Source organism: Balearica regulorum, chromosome 2 (genome assembly GCF_011004875.1).
Source record: "Balearica regulorum gibbericeps isolate bBalReg1 chromosome 2, bBalReg1.pri, whole genome shotgun sequence".
Taxonomy (NCBI): domain Eukaryota; kingdom Metazoa; phylum Chordata; class Aves; order Gruiformes; family Gruidae; genus Balearica; species Balearica regulorum.
In genome coordinates this window covers 112,811,423-112,827,143 of record NC_046185.1, presented here as the reverse complement: position 1 = coordinate 112,827,143, position 15,721 = coordinate 112,811,423, and the positions used below count along the sequence as shown (strand labels likewise).

The 15,721-nt window shown below is 39.2% G+C and overlaps 1 protein-coding gene across 2 annotated transcripts in view; it reads right to left on the bottom strand.

Annotated features, from left to right (window-relative positions):
- Positions 1-15,066, bottom strand: part of VPS41 (VPS41 subunit of HOPS complex) — a 120,053-nt gene extending 104,987 nt beyond the window's left edge. For both annotated transcript variants that reach the window (XM_075745354.1, XM_075745355.1), the window contains exons 1-2: positions 14,994-15,066; positions 10,944-10,982 (exon numbers count right to left, since the gene is read on the bottom strand). In XM_075745354.1, coding sequence (XP_075601469.1) covers positions 10,944-10,982; positions 14,994-15,014 — 60 coding nt within the window. In that variant the 5' untranslated portion in view covers positions 15,015-15,066. The remainder of the gene's footprint in view (positions 1-10,943; positions 10,983-14,993) is intronic.
- Between the last annotated feature and the right edge of the window lie 655 nt (positions 15,067-15,721).

Below are 15,721 nucleotides of genomic sequence, written 5' to 3'. Positions count from 1 at the left end.
CTCTGCTGGGGGCAGCTTCACTTATTACAGAAATTCAACAACAAATAGAAAAAACTCCAAAACATAAAAAGACCTCAAGCCCCAGAATGCAGTCTCCAGGGAGAATTACTTCTCTTCTATATGTACAGAAACACAAAGTGCAGCAAAACACCCAGCAGAACTCAGCTGCCAAGATCATATATTACCTTTTTGATCTTGACTTGATCCAAAGCATAACCATCTCCAACTGTTAATTTTTTTTATGGAAATGATGTCTTAATCAGAGGGTTGGATTGGTTGTCTCAGTTTTGGTTTTGAGGGCCTGTGGGATAGTGGGCTGGGAAGGATCTTCCCTCTACAAATTCCCTAATTAACACGGGAGCAATGAGTGCTTATCCAAGTGGCTGGTGCCCGGCTGAGAAGCTGAAGGGGAGACTTCTAGCCACGCTTCTAGGGAAGTTCTAGGAAAGGTGCATCATTGGTGGGGATTTACACCGCCAACCCCCAAGTCATCTGCAAGCCCTTCCTATCACCAGCATTGCCAGGGAGGGCAGGACTGCACCAGGGAGGCTGTGCAAACCTCTGTTTGGACAAGAGGGCCCCACAGGCACCTTACAAACTTTAGGATAACTGTCGCAAGATTTCCACAAGGAAGCAAGTACTACCCAACAAAAGATACAGCTAAAACTTTTTATTTAATCTTCACACCTCATTACCACACCTGGGAATTGTACCACATGGGTCATAATGCCTCCTTTGGCCTGGTAAAGAAGTGATGATTATTTTCAGTCTTTATCCTCTCCAGTTCTGATCCCAGACCTTTGTTACGACCTGACTATCTCCATTCAGGGTCAAGAGATAATGAAGCACTGATTTATAACTGAACCTGACTTTAGGTTTGCTAAACCCCACTCCCGGAATTCTTCAGAGAAAATAGTCACCTAACACTGAGTCCCTCAGACAAGTAGGTTCTCTATCTGCCATCTCTAGTTCTCTCTACCCAGATTGTATTTAGACTAAATGTGGCCCAGATAATCTGGTAATCCAGATGACCAGAAACAAATCTCCCTATTCCCACTTCCACCCAAGGAATATCATGTACGTCGTTTCTCACTTCCTGCTTTACCATATTTCATGCAAAGATATTTACTTTTTCTAATAGCTGTATGCTAAAACACTGAGACTTCCCATATTTTCTGTATCCAAAGGCAGTAATTAGGCCTGGGAAACTGCAGCTCTGCAGGGCCGGGTCTGCTGACTGGACTACTGGGGATTTCAGATGCCAATGGAAAAGGAAGTAAGTGACTGTGCTCACCACAATGTTACATCAGACAGAGGCTGAAGGGGGTGGCCTGCCTTCAAAGCACCAGTCAATCCTGCCTATAAACCAACTATAAAACCAACAGGTTAAGGGTGCTGGCTCCCACTGTAACACTTTAATCCCCACTTTTAAGACTGCAGAGTCCTGAAGCCTCATGAGCAAAAGAAAATATAACCTAGCCCTCTCTAGCCCCCCTCTTCCAAATCTGTCCCCAGGTAACCCCCAGATGGACCTTTGCTGATACCCTAACTCCCCTCAAACCCTTCCAGCCTGGACTGCCATCGCAATTTCAACACCTTCCAGCATGCCTGCCAGGACCCCCATTTTCTTACCCTTCAAAGCCACCACGTCCTCAGTTGGAAGCTCTCTTGCAGCCAGGCAACCCTCATGGCAGAGCAGCTTTCCCACACAGAGTTTTTAATGACTGCTTACAGCCTGGCATGAACAGCGTTCACAAGACACCAAAACCCAGCATGAATAGGTCAGCAAACACAGTAAATTTGGATCTAAGGAAAAGCAGAGAGCAGCTGCCATCCCAGCAGCACACCCACGGCAACTCACAGACACTCAGGGGAACAGAGATCAAGACTGACCGGTGAGCAAGATGATTTGGAAATGCAGACAATTACTGTCCTGTATTTCCATGCCCTTTTCCCATGCCTTAATAGCATAGATGCTCTTCAAATACATGGCAGGAAAAAGCAATTTTCTTTTACTAATTCAGGGTTCACATATGCAAGCAAACACGCTGTCCATTTGCAATACATGGAAATATGGCTAGTGAATTAAAAAATAAAGCAAAAAAATCTGCTACAAGTGAAATCATCGCACAGGAGCAACACATGACATAACACATGAAGGAGGATTAATATTCTTAAAGCAGTTTTAGAAAATATTAAAAGACAAGTTGTAAGAAATTACTAATGTCTGATGATTAATTTAAGGAAGTATCATCATAATATTGTGACACAGTTTGGAGATCCCTTCAACTTCCATCCCAGATCATGTTTTAAAGTCCCTGTATTATTTGGTAATAAGATTGAACAGGTTTTTTGTTTTGTTTTTTGAGAACATGAAAATGAAGAAAAACTCCTAATCTTTATCTACTAAACACCTTATCAAGCTCATGAATTTAAGTATTATAATTTTAAGTATGATAACACCTTGGCTATACTTGTGATGGGGTAAGTTGGCCTTCTCCCCCTCTTCCTTGTTACATTCCTATTTAACAGTCACAAAACGGTCTTTGTAAATCCTGCTCCTGCCTTATGATCACAGGCATCAGACTATCACTTGTACTTTAAAGATGCAAGGCAAAAGCTTTGAACTCCATATATTAAACTGGAACTGGTGTATCATTTGTTTGATATAAGAAGGGATCCAAGAATATTTTTGGGCATTTGTCCACTTCCCTCTGCCCCAAAAGCAAACACGCTTTTTGTTTCCTTATAGCAACTTCGAGTAACCTGACCTGCTTTTAACACATGCTGCATTAAGCATGCATGCCAGCAGCATCTTACTCTTCCTCAGCACCATTTGGAAAGCTTACCTTACTTGAGGACAATGACCAGTTCTGGTTAGAAATAGTGGGAGGAGGGAGGTTTGCCTTTTGAAAGTTTTAGAAGTCAAATTTGTCAAAAGATGCAAAGCACTGAGGTGGGCAATGAGGACACATCACTATCTTTGGAAAAGATGCAGTTATTTCCTCAAACTTCTTCCATTGTAATGTCTGACTTCTTCAATGTTTGTCTCTGACGCTGCCATTTTTGAAGGAAACCGCCCACAGGACAACCTATTGCTTGCCATTCTGACATGGGAGTCAGAAAACCCCCTAGCCCAACTCAAGTTTCTTCTCACAACAACTGGAACCTAAACACTGGTTTTGAAAAATAATTTAATGAATCATTATTTCTGATAAAAATAGCTGGAAATTCACAATACAAAGATTCACCAAAATTTACATTTTCATTGTTGCAAAAACAGTAGTGGATTTTTACTTTGTATAATCACGAAACACATGAAGTGCAATTGAAAAGTCCATTCAGTCCTTAAAAAGAGAAACACCTCGAAGTCATGTATTAAAGATCTTCAAGTAGATCTGGCCATATTTGCTTTTTTTAATCAATAAAAAAAAATCCTCTGTTCTAAAATTATGGAAATACCACACCTTCCCTGCTGCCCATTTCTAGGCAGGGCCCTGCTACCATGCCTTCTTTTTAAAAGAAAAAAAGAAAGCCAAAAGTAAACCAGAAGAAAGCATTCCGTCCTCTGCAGTTTGGGCAGATATATCCACTTGTGCTGACAAAAGAAGTGACACAGAGCAAATAAGGAGAATTATAGTAGAAGAATACATAACTACTGCAAAGTGCAGCTTCATCATTACTGTTTTTCCATCCCTAGGATACGGTTTCCAGACTTGTGCTCCTGTCTCAATGATAAAGGAACTACCTATGCTATTTTCAGGACTAGGATCCTGACTCAATTTCTCTCAATGCAATCAAATCTCTAACACTAAAGGGATGCCAAGAAAAACTCAGACTAAAGCCTTTAACCTTCAAAACCCCAGTTTGCTAGGTAGTGCACAAATTGTAACAAAATTTTATTGCAAGTTGTTGTTTTATTTACTGTGCTGAATTTAAATACTCAGCACTTTACCAGACCCTCTGGAAACTAAAACTTAGTGAGAGAACATCAATCTCTTTCTCCTTTACTTTCATATTAAAAAGTTTGTTCCTACGAGAAAATTTTAACAAAGCAGAAAAAATAGATTAGTAGGTTTAAAAGTGAGAATAGCAAAGAACATTTAATTTTGAAGTCACTGGTTCAAAAGCAGGTAGAGCAATAGTGAAAAAAAAAAAAAGCTAGAAACATCCATGGGCTTATTAGCCTGCTTAGCAAAAATTTGGGAAAAAGTAAACTAAAAGAAAAAAAAAAACAAACACTTTCCTATACAAAGAGAGGAATATTACAAAATCACTGATCTCAAGTGACAACCTGGGTAGTAATTTCAACAAAGATGCAAATTACTGAGGCGGACATGCAGGACATACCATTATCTTTGTAAAAGAGCTGATTATTTACTCAAGTTTTGTAGAACACTTGCAGGACAGTGTGAAAGAGCATAAGCTGCTGTATTTTGAACCCTACATAAACACAGGTTTGGAACAAATGTTACAATCATTAGGAATAAATAGTGAAAACCTAGTCAAGTTTCCAACCTGTTTGAGAATTGGTTTCTATTCTGCAACCGTTGGCTACACAAGACAACAAAAGGCATGAAGACTGAAATTTCTAAACCATGAAAACACATTTCTGACTTACACTGCTAAAAATATTTTCCTGTAATTCTATGGTGACAATACAGTAATGTTAGCTCAGTGAAGGAAGTGAAGTGAATAACCTCCAATCCAGTTCCTTTATGATTCCTCATAAGGCAAATCACCAATACTTCCCCAGTATCTGGCTGTAAAATTGGCAAATATGGATTAGGATGGTAAAATTTCACACAACAGTTTTCTGTTCTCCTCATGAATTTTCTGCAGGGATTTATTTAATACCTTGATCTCTTTGGGAAAATGCAGATATACACCAGGAGCAAGGAATTAAGATGATATGGCTGCCTGTGAATATGTATCAAAATGGGCTGCATTCACAGTATGAAAGGCAAAGTAGAGAGCATTTTATTTCTTTGCAAAACTGTTGCAGTATACAGAATGTCACACTATATTTGCGGAACACTAATTGAAGTTTCACTCCTACAGGTTTGAAGGAGCCAGGTCCCAGACAAGTTGTGAAGCAGAAGTAACACACAGATGACCTACTGCACACGAGCAATCATCATAAATGGCATGTTAAAAAAAAAAAAGTAGTAAAAAGTCCATATTGTACAATTTGGTTTATCTTGAACTCCCACCAATTTGCTTTATTTTACTGGTAGTTTTGTGCACAGCAAAGAACACCTGAAAACTTTCAAATCCACTTCAGTGTCCGAAAGCACAGGATCAGTCCATAAACATCAAGCACACTGTACAGAGGCAGTACAGGATAGGTTGGTTTATCTTCCACATCCAAATCCAATTCCAGCACTGAAAAATCCAAACACAGTTCAAATCTCAATGAAACTACGCATTTCTACTTGTATTTTCCTTTTGCTGAGTAAGGAACTTGGGCAAACATTTGTTTCCCCCGTGAACACTACTCAAGCAGCCTGGTTGCCACCTTGTGATGTACTGCATATGAAAACCCTACAGTGCAGTTTTGGGAACAGTAGTTTTTAAAGTTCACCCACTTACCACAGTGGAAGAGCTAGATGGTAAATAGATGAATTTCCCCACTACTTTTCTTTTTCCAGCCCAGAGTGTTATTCCACACAGGTGAATACAGTACTCTGGAAAAGCCACATCTGCATACTCTGTTAGCATACTAGTTTTGCGATTGCATTTAATTTATGTAGCACGCACAGCAGCATTTTTACTTTTTATGTATTCCACAACACACAGATAGAACAGACACTTCTGGTTAATATTAATAGCTCATTAAATGAAGTATCTAATTTTCACTCAAAACCAGAAGATATTAAAAGAACATAGCAATAATCCATTTTTCCTGTGAGTCAATCCTCTAACGATGTATATTATAATGTTAGTTACTAGTCACTGCAAACTTGTTTTTCAAATTAATGTATTAAAAGATTCCATTTAAACTTCAATAAATAATTTACTATGCTCATCCTACTGACTCAAATTGATAAATTATTTGCATGATACATTTTCTCATTAATAAGGAAGAAAACTTTCTATTTGGAATTTATATATCTTTTACTTCCATTCAGCCCACTTAAAAGGCCAATTTCACTTAAAGTGATGCAGAGGGAAGCAATCTCTCTTCAGATTGCTCAGGTATGTGAAACTAAATATGCTTTTTGAGCATTATTCTCCCATTTTATATTTTTAAAACAACAGGAAGAGAAAAATGGCAACCTAGTGTAGAGCTATTCAATAATAAGGAAAAGAAGCACGATGAAAAGCAGCACTTTGCCAAAGGTCAGACAGGACACAAAAAAAAAAAAAAAAAAAAAGCAAATTGGACTAAGGTACAGTAGCCAAATCTACTTTTCAACCATCCATTTTTTGTTGCAATGGTGATGCCCCTTCAAAAGCTACTAGTCACAGAAGAGCTCACCTCTTCCAGCCCAATACTCCACATTCCATGTTAAGAGAACATTTTGATGGAAACAGAGTATGACAAGGAGCCTTTTTTACCAGATGCTTTATTTACTTGAAATGATTTAATTGCTTTGACCTAATCCAGACCCAACCTACAAGAGTAAGATCTGGAGTGCACTGAAAATGAAAATAAAACCTCAAAAAAAGTTGCCTCTTTTTAAGGCTTACATGTTCCTTAACTGTGTTCCTGCTCTGCTCAGTTTTCAAATCCTTAAAGAACAAAATCACTATTAATTTCAGTCATAAAAGTGTATCAATGAGGCATATTTCTAAACCACCATAAAGTGTTTGAGCACTGGGTTAACCAAGAATTTCTGCAATATTTTCCTCTCTATTAATAAATTCTGAGAGTTTGTAAAGTGTTTAAATAACTAAAAGAATAAACTAAATGCAAGTTACCTGAAACAACTGTTATTAATTTATGCAGACCAGTAATTTTTCAGGGTGCAATATATGCTTTTATTAGTACAAATTAAGTCTCAATGAGAATGTTTTGTGCACTACCTATACAGCAAACCCAAAAAACCCCCATTCACCTGACCTCACAAGATTTCAGCGTAATATAATGAATAGTGACTGTCATACAGTGTATTGTAGTTGCACAGTAAACACACTCTATAGCAATACAGTGCAAGAGTTCAGGGAGACTCACGCTGGCTCTTTAATAGTTCCTGTCTTCACAGAATGCAAATGATTCATGGGTGCATTTCACAATATATGCTGTCGTGTGCACTACTATGTTCTAATTACTCCTTGGTTTAAATTAAAGATCACTTGTTTTAAATGAGAATAAAAATTTGTTTAAATCACTCCACAACAGTGCATTATGTAATATAACAAGATTCTCTCATTAAAAGCAAAACTTTCAAAGACAAAATTACAATCTGAGCAGCAGCATCAACTTAATGCAAGAAAAATACCATTGTGCATCTCACCTTAACACCACATTGCGCTGCTACTGAAGAAAGCTTAACTATTTACTTACACATTTATTAGTGTCATCTTTTGCTAATCAGCTGGCAAAATATAAGTATCTACCTGACAGAAGACAGCTCAACTGAGAAAAGTAACATTTTACAGAAACAGACACATTGCAAGGAAGAAAATTAATTTGAAAACAGAAGTTCAGATTCAGGCTGTACATAATTTATGCAGACTTTTCTCCTCCACAGTTTACAAACAGTAAAAAGTCAGATTACTTTGTTGTCTATTTTTAAGATTTCATCAAATGTGACAGTCCAAACATGTAGCTCCAGGTGCTGTAAAATAAAATTAACTAAGCCAATAAAAACACATTGTACTAAGATTTTTCTGCCAAACCAACCTGCTCAGGCTCAGCCTCAAATGTAGCGTATTTGATTAGACAGAATTGCGAGAAGTAAAGCAAATATATTTCACAAGCATAATTAAAAAAGCAAAACTAAACAACCAAAACTAGAAGATACAAAAAGAAAATAATTGCGCCTCAAGACTGCAGTAGTGTTATTTAGCAAACCAAGTAGGCTTTTCTCGTGAGAATTAAAAGACTGTGTTAGATATACTCTTCCTCATCCTATCAATCATATCATGGTATAATATATAGCATCTGTCTATAGAAAAAGCTTATAATACTCCATATCGTATATAAGGATATGAAATAAAAGTGTAAGTTGTACTGTAGTTACCAGGAAAGATCTACATTTCTACAAGTAACTACCACTATCTCCACACTGAAAGATCTGCTTAACATCTGAAAATATGCATCATCTCTGCTAATTAACACCTCTGAATGACACATTCTGATTTAAACAGCTGAAAAGTATTAAGCAGCCTTAGGAACTCAATTTCCTGGGAAGCCAGAGTTGGAACCAAACTTACAATGAAGGGCTCTTAGCTGATATACATTCAAGACAGTCAATTTTCATTGACTCCCACATTTGAGGCCTATCATAAAGCTCTACCATCAAGTCTGTGTGAATAAGCATCCTGGCATTTGCTAAAGAGTCTGTCATTCAAAAGAAACCTAACAAGTAGCAAGTTAGAATTAGCATCTTATTTACTAGGAACTACTAAAGGAATAATACTAAAAGACTTGCTGCATGAAACAGAATCACAGTATGTTTGATTCTTTACTAAGTAATGGCACAGTAGTGTCAAAAATACAGCAAAAAAAATCCATCATTTGTTTACACATCCAGTTCAGACAGGGATAGCGTTTAATCAAAACCAAGAATCTAAAAATTACATTCCACCATAATAGAAAAGACTTCTGTAGTATAACTTGGATATGTCATGTGCTCTCTGAAACCAACAGTACTAATTTTCAATTTTACGGGAAGAATTTAAATTAAGTGCAAGACCAATTGTATATGCAAAAATCTTTATTACTATAATAATATGTCTACAAAGTCCACACCATAAATATTACATTTTTAATGGATAAAACTGGACACAGCCTGCAAGGATTAGAGTCTCAGATTCTAATACTGCCACCATAAAATCCATTTCTGAGTATTCAAACCATGAGCCTCCCAAAATAATACAATTTTATGACCACAAGAGCCAAGAGTGAAGCCATCAGTTCAACCTTATCTGTAACCATACTTCAAATAATATAAGCAAGTGCTGACAACATTTAGACTTTGTGATTCTACCACTATTTTTGGTTTCTATCTGAATGATCATTAGAAATAGTCTAATGAGTGATGTAAACACTAAGACTGTGAAAATTGTTCACTACTTCCTTTAAGTACTTTCCCAACATGGTTTGAAAATTTCATTTCATCAGCTACCTGCATAGTGTCACGACACTACAGACTGGACTTACTATTCAAAGACAACTCATGAAAAGTGTTTTCACAGGCATTAGAATGATGATTGGATTGTTCTTTAAATTCAAAATCTACATTCTCATTATGAAAAATCTCCTTTTCACTTCTCTACACATGTGAAATTAACATTAAAAATGGACATCAACTTTAACAAAGGTCTTGTTGAACTTTTATGACTTTCAATTTTGTAAAAGCTGCATGATACCTGTTTTTACTTAGGGTAAAAACAAATAAAACCCTGACAACCTGGCAATCAATTTATGATTAATTCTGCTGCAAATACTTATTTACTATGGGCTGAAATGTTGACAGGCCATTAAAAAGACCAATAAAACAAGCTCTAACTTGCAATAGGCTTTAAAGAAAAAAAAAAAACGCCTCGGGAGTAAGCATTTGTGTTCGCTATCCTGTGAATATCAATCCTTGAAAGAATTACTATTCTACTAAATACTGAGTCCTTTCCCAGTCATTGTCTATGCACACCTCACATCACAACGCAACATCAATAATGAACCATTTCACACTGGGCAAAAAAGACTGGTCCAGGCAGCTGTTCCACACAGCAACATTAAAGGGCAACAGAAATCCTTGCTTCTCACCAGGAATGCCCTACAGTGCCACTGCAGACATCCACTCATGAAAGGCAGAGGGGAAAAAAAAATTATCCCATGAGAAACAAAGCCTCTGCAAAAATATTTTTTCAGGATCCACCACTGCAGCCTCTGCAGTACCCACTGTCTTGGAAATTAGGATTTCTGCCTGCTTAGTGCTTAAACTCAGATCCCAAGCATGAAGATTTGTCCCTAGGTAAAGAACAGAAAATCTTCCTAACAGCAAGTCCATTAAAGTTTTGGAAGTCTAGGAGCCACTTTGACTTACATACATAATGGGTGAAAGCACCCCCATCAAGGTAATGGTCTGTGTCATCTGTCCTTGCTGGTGGCCACAACTGAAGCTGCTCAATCATCCTTATTTCTTCCTTCCTGTGACCATCCTAGATCACACTGAAGTCAAGTATCTCTTTCCAGATCTCTTACAGTTCCTTCAATGATGGCAAGTTTGGAGTTGATACACTGCTGGTCAGGACAAAATTCTCAAACCCTCTGTAGCTCCCTCTCCTCATCCCCAGCCCACTTTTTCCAGCACCTTCAGCAGGGTAGACAGATCGCTCCAGAACATAAGACATTTTTTGACAAAATGTCATCTCAAGAACAGAACATGATTAAATCTAGACCATGAAGCTATTAAAATAACACAGTAATTACCTGAATATAGTATTACTGCATATATAATTATACTGACAATTAAATTTTCATTTGATCAACGCAGATGTACATGCACTTGAATTTGTCTCTCAACATAATTCATTTTATTATAATGGTGTGATTGTGGTTTTTTTGGTTTTGTTTTGGGTTTTTTAATATAAAGAAGCTTCTAATAGCAAATCACAGCTCCTTTTTAATAATGTAAGACCAGATTAGCATTCCTTGCTACACAGTACCTGCAAAACTTCTACAAACAACCAATGAGGTAGTATTTTTCCCTCCATGCTGACAAAGAACCAGCACTGACACCAATTCAAGTGTGAAGCATTTTAAGCAGGCTTACCTCAGATTCATCTGTGGATTCCTCATTAGACCTGGTTTCCTGAAAATGACACAAAGAATAAAGGGGAAATTAGCCAGGTACATTTATAACTGAACAGTATTTCCCTTTTTAAAGTACTTTTAAAACCTTTGTTAAGAAACAGAAGACAAAGCAGAAGCAACTCAGTTCAGACCTTCCATCCTTTCCATTCATACCCAATTTGTGCTTGTACTTGCAATCTAGTAGCACACTGACACTCAGTGGCACTAGTTGACTGTGATACTACTGTCAGTTACCCTAAAAGAAAGAACAATTGGATCATCTGAGAATCTGTCCCTGTGAAAGCTTCCCTCCTCCCAGAAGTGGTAGCAAGCTTGGCAAAGCAAGTGCTCATGTCTTGACTTGCAAGACAGAATAGCATCCTCAAGTTATCCACAAACTAGCTTTGGTATTCAACTATTCAGCTATTAATAGGCTTATTTTAAACTTCAAACCATTTTCCACAGAAATCCAGCATTTAATGACTTTCTCCTTCCCATCACATGTCAATGCAAGCCATCTCGCTCTCTCTTGCCTTTGAAGCAACTGTACCTTTAAAACATCTCTCTGGCAAGACAATGATTCTTACTGTCCTACAAAAAAAAATTTGTAAGTCAACTCCTGCTAATCTCTCACCTGTCCACCGAGAAAATCTGCTGATGCAATGCCTCCTCAAAAAGGTCAGCAAAACGAAGATTTACTTAACGTATTTATTGTTATCAACAGCAATAAAAGGTTACAACTAATACACTGACAGTGAATGTAAGCATTTTACCAACAAAATATAACAAAGAATGAGCAAGAGAGAAGGCAGCATTTCAAATCTTATGAAGTAGTGTTTGGACAGTAAGATAAGTAGGTACAGAATTTCACCAGAGAAGGGGAAAAAAAAAAAAAGAAAAAAAAAGAAGAGACAGTTACCGACAGTTACCAACAGTTTAAAGAAAAATGGAAAGGGAAGAAAATTTAACGCACTGACAACCAGTGCCATATTCAGTTTGTCACATTTATTTATTTTCCATGTTTATAAAATGCACTGATTGTGACCTCTAGGCGAAAAGCAAACACCTCCTTTGCATTAGCAGAAGCTCACCTTTAGTGACCATAGTGAGCATCACAACAGATGGCAGAGAAGAAAAGCAACATTTGTACTTGCTATTTGAAACTCAGTGCAAGGTGTTACTATGATTACTGCCATCTGTTTCCTCCATTTTATTCACTACAGCCAGGTCCACCTCTAAAACACACACCCCATAGAAGGGTTATCTGTGTCACCTATACGCGTGACGTGAGTTGGGAAATTGCAAGTAAAAAGAACATGGGAGCCAGGGGTAGATGAAGAGGGAATAAAATCCTGGCATTCTTTCAAGCTTAGGTTTGACTTTGCAAGTGCAACTGTTTGTCTGTCAGTCTCACGGTCTCTACTCACAAGATGCAGTGACCTTTCAGGCAGTAACAATTTTGTTACAAATAATCTTTGCACATCTTAAATCCTACTTAACAATAACCAAATGAGGACAGAACTAAAATATTATGGTGTAATATTTTACACCATAATATTGGTCCAGCCTATTGGACAAGGTACAGAAACACACAAAAACCAATGCAAAATATCATCAGACTCTGCAAAAAAAAAAGCCTTTCTCTCCTGAACACCAGGAGTTGCCTGCTCAACTCCTCAATAAATCAAAACTATTAGCACTACCATTTTGATATTTTGATACAACTTTTTGTATCAACAGGAGAATCTGTTTAAAAAAAAAGATCTGTTCTCCCAAACAAAACAAGCAATTGCAGCAAGTGACATTTTTGCTGATACACATGAGACTTTCTAGTGCAGCTACACCACTTACATTTCTTTCTCCCCATGGTTCTAATTGCTTTGGCTAATCAGGAGAACACAAATGTAGGGAAAACCAGTGACGATAATTTTCAGGATGAGATCACTGTCTAACAACACACAGACAGACTCACACACACAGAGCCCACTTGCTGTTACAACAGCTGATCCTTACATTCACCTGAGTCACTTAATGAAGATGAAACTGAGTTGCAAGTTGTTATGTACAAGGGCATCCTTGGAAAATAATGGCCTACAAAATCAGGGCACACCAGAAGCTGATTCGAATAGTTAATCTGTGTGAACCAAGAAAGTATCAATCGGTTTTGATTTAGGGTATGTACCCTGGTATCCCTACTGTATTCACAAGTCACTGCAACTGCAGCTACTAAACTTCCTAAGTGACATACAAATTCAGGCAAATGCTTCAAGGCCTTTATGTTTTACTGTAGTAAATAACATGCAAAAATTCACAGGGAGTCTTGGCTTAGCAAAGAAATGCAAAAACTGTATTTGTTCCCTGACAAGAACTTAGCTGAAGGTGCTCAAAATTAACACTTACCTAACTCACTTTGCTAGCAACTTACTATGAAAAGTCTTTTGCCTGATTTCTCCCACTCACACAGGCAAACTGGAAGAGTACACTGCAGTTATGACTGCCCTGGGGTTTTGTTAGGTTCCTCTCTCCAAATGTATGAGCCAAGAGGACTATCCCCCACTTCTACTTTTTAGTAGTCTTATAACTGAAAAGGAAAGCCCTCAACAGGGATTTATAGATGACCAGAATCCCAAATAATGTAGGAATAGCTGTCATGGGTAGGTCTCAGACTCTAGGGGAAAATCAGCAGTACACTTCAGCCAGCTGGCAAATGCTGTTGCTCAAGTAGCCTAAGAACGGAGAAAGGGAACACAGATGAGGAAATCACAGAAATGTGAAGTAATCTCTCACTTAGCAGACCCAACATAACTTCTCAATAAATTCTTAAGCTGGCTTTCCAGTACAATGGATATAGGATTTTCCCTTCCCTGCCTTTACAAACATCAGATGCTATCCACTACATGTTTAGGCTTACAACTTAAAGCTGCTGGGAGGGGAAAACCATGAAACTTGGGAACCTACATGCACAACATATACATCCCTTTCAGTAGGGGTGTGCATGCTCCCCACCGGAAATAAAGAGAAATTAATAAGGTAACTTTCCTACCATAGTCCAAAGGGACCAAAACAGAGGCTGTTTTAATCTCTTATAATACAAGATAGACGTAAGATAAGACAACTTGTCAGAGTTTATTTTACCCTGAGAACCCTTTCAAATGCTGCCAGTTAAAAACTCACCAAACCAAGGGATGAAGCCTCCCTCAAAGAAGGCAGCCCCTCCCAACAAAACCCCTGACAGCAGGGAAGGTAGAAACCAGCTGCCAATCTCCAGTTAAGGGCAATTCCCTTCAGGTAATTACAACTCTCCCACCTTTAGGCATTCGAGACAGACAAACATCGCGTAGCTCAGCTGTGTGGCAAAGTCCTGGCTCAGCACAGAAACATTGAGAAGGTATCTGAAAAAACTGGGAACTTCACTTATTGCTTTTACTTTACTTTTTTTTCTCGGGAAGGAGTGGTCTAGGCAGGAGGAAGCTTTATGAGGACATCCACTTTAGAGAACCATGGGTCACAATCACCAAACTTCTCAAATTTCATCTTAGGAGTAAACTCCCCTGTAGAGATGAACTTGCTCACGTCTCCTGTAACACTTGGTAAACGACAGCTCCTCAACCATTTTAGACGGACCTTCCAGCTCTTTAATCCTGCCTCTACAAAGGCGCCAGCTGCATTTATAAACCCCTCCCGCCCACCCCCCAGGTTCCTGCATCGGGTGTTATCTAAAAAGCGGAGGCCTCACGGCTTGCGCCGTTTCCCATGGCCGTCCGTCAGGTTTTTTCAGACAAAACCCGACAGACAGCCTCGGGCAGCCCCATCCGCGCAGCGCGGCGGGGGAGAGGAGGCCTCGCAGCGCCGCCTCCATCTCCTACTCGCCGCTACAACTGCCGCTCGCCGCCCCGCCGCCGGCCCTCGCACCCCGGGCAGGGCTAGCTGACACCCTCTCCCCCCTCACACACACGCTGTCCCTTCGCCCTTCTACTCTCTGCCGCGCTCCTCACCCCCTACACCGGGGCAGTGCCCTCACAGCCTCTACCTTCTCCTCGGCTTCCGCCATGGCGCGATCGGCGAGCCGTCATGTGAGGGACAGGAAGCCAGTGAGGGCAGAGGCACCCTGGGAAATGTAGTTTCAGAGGAAGGTGTATTTTCCTCTTTCCTTTTTTTTTTTTTTTCCGGTTATTCTGGAGAGTGGGGTGGCTTTTGTGCAGCTGTGGGTATGGTGGCGCTGCCTTACAACCTACACCAAGGGCAGAGGCAAGGCTGGGCCCAATGGGGACAACACAGCCTGGTGAGGATCTCCTTCTGCCCTTCTTAGATGCAAGCGAGATGCTTTTTTAAGCTGAATTCCTTCAATTCCCTTAAGGAGACCTTTGTACACCCAGCTGTGATGAGACTGAAGGCGGCCACCATGGTGAATGATGAGATGGCCTCTGGTCAGTGAGGTTTGGGTGTAGTTGAAGCGGAGAGGCACTTGCAGCATATCTGTGGCTGCGGCCATGTTCCACACTGGACTGCTAGCTCTCCAGGACAAGGCCCATTTATTCACACCCATCTGAGCAGCACTTTGTCGAGCACAACTCTGGTTTCCCTAAGATCCTCTGGTGAGATGTGTAGCAGCCTCTGTCCTCTCTGTATGTTTTACTTAATTTGTTAATATTGAAATTGTCCACACACGCTTTAGTGTCAGGAGAAGGATTTCAGAAAGCCTAGACATCTTTCTACAGTTCTAGGAGCTGCTGCATTTTCTCTTTTAAACTTTTAAAG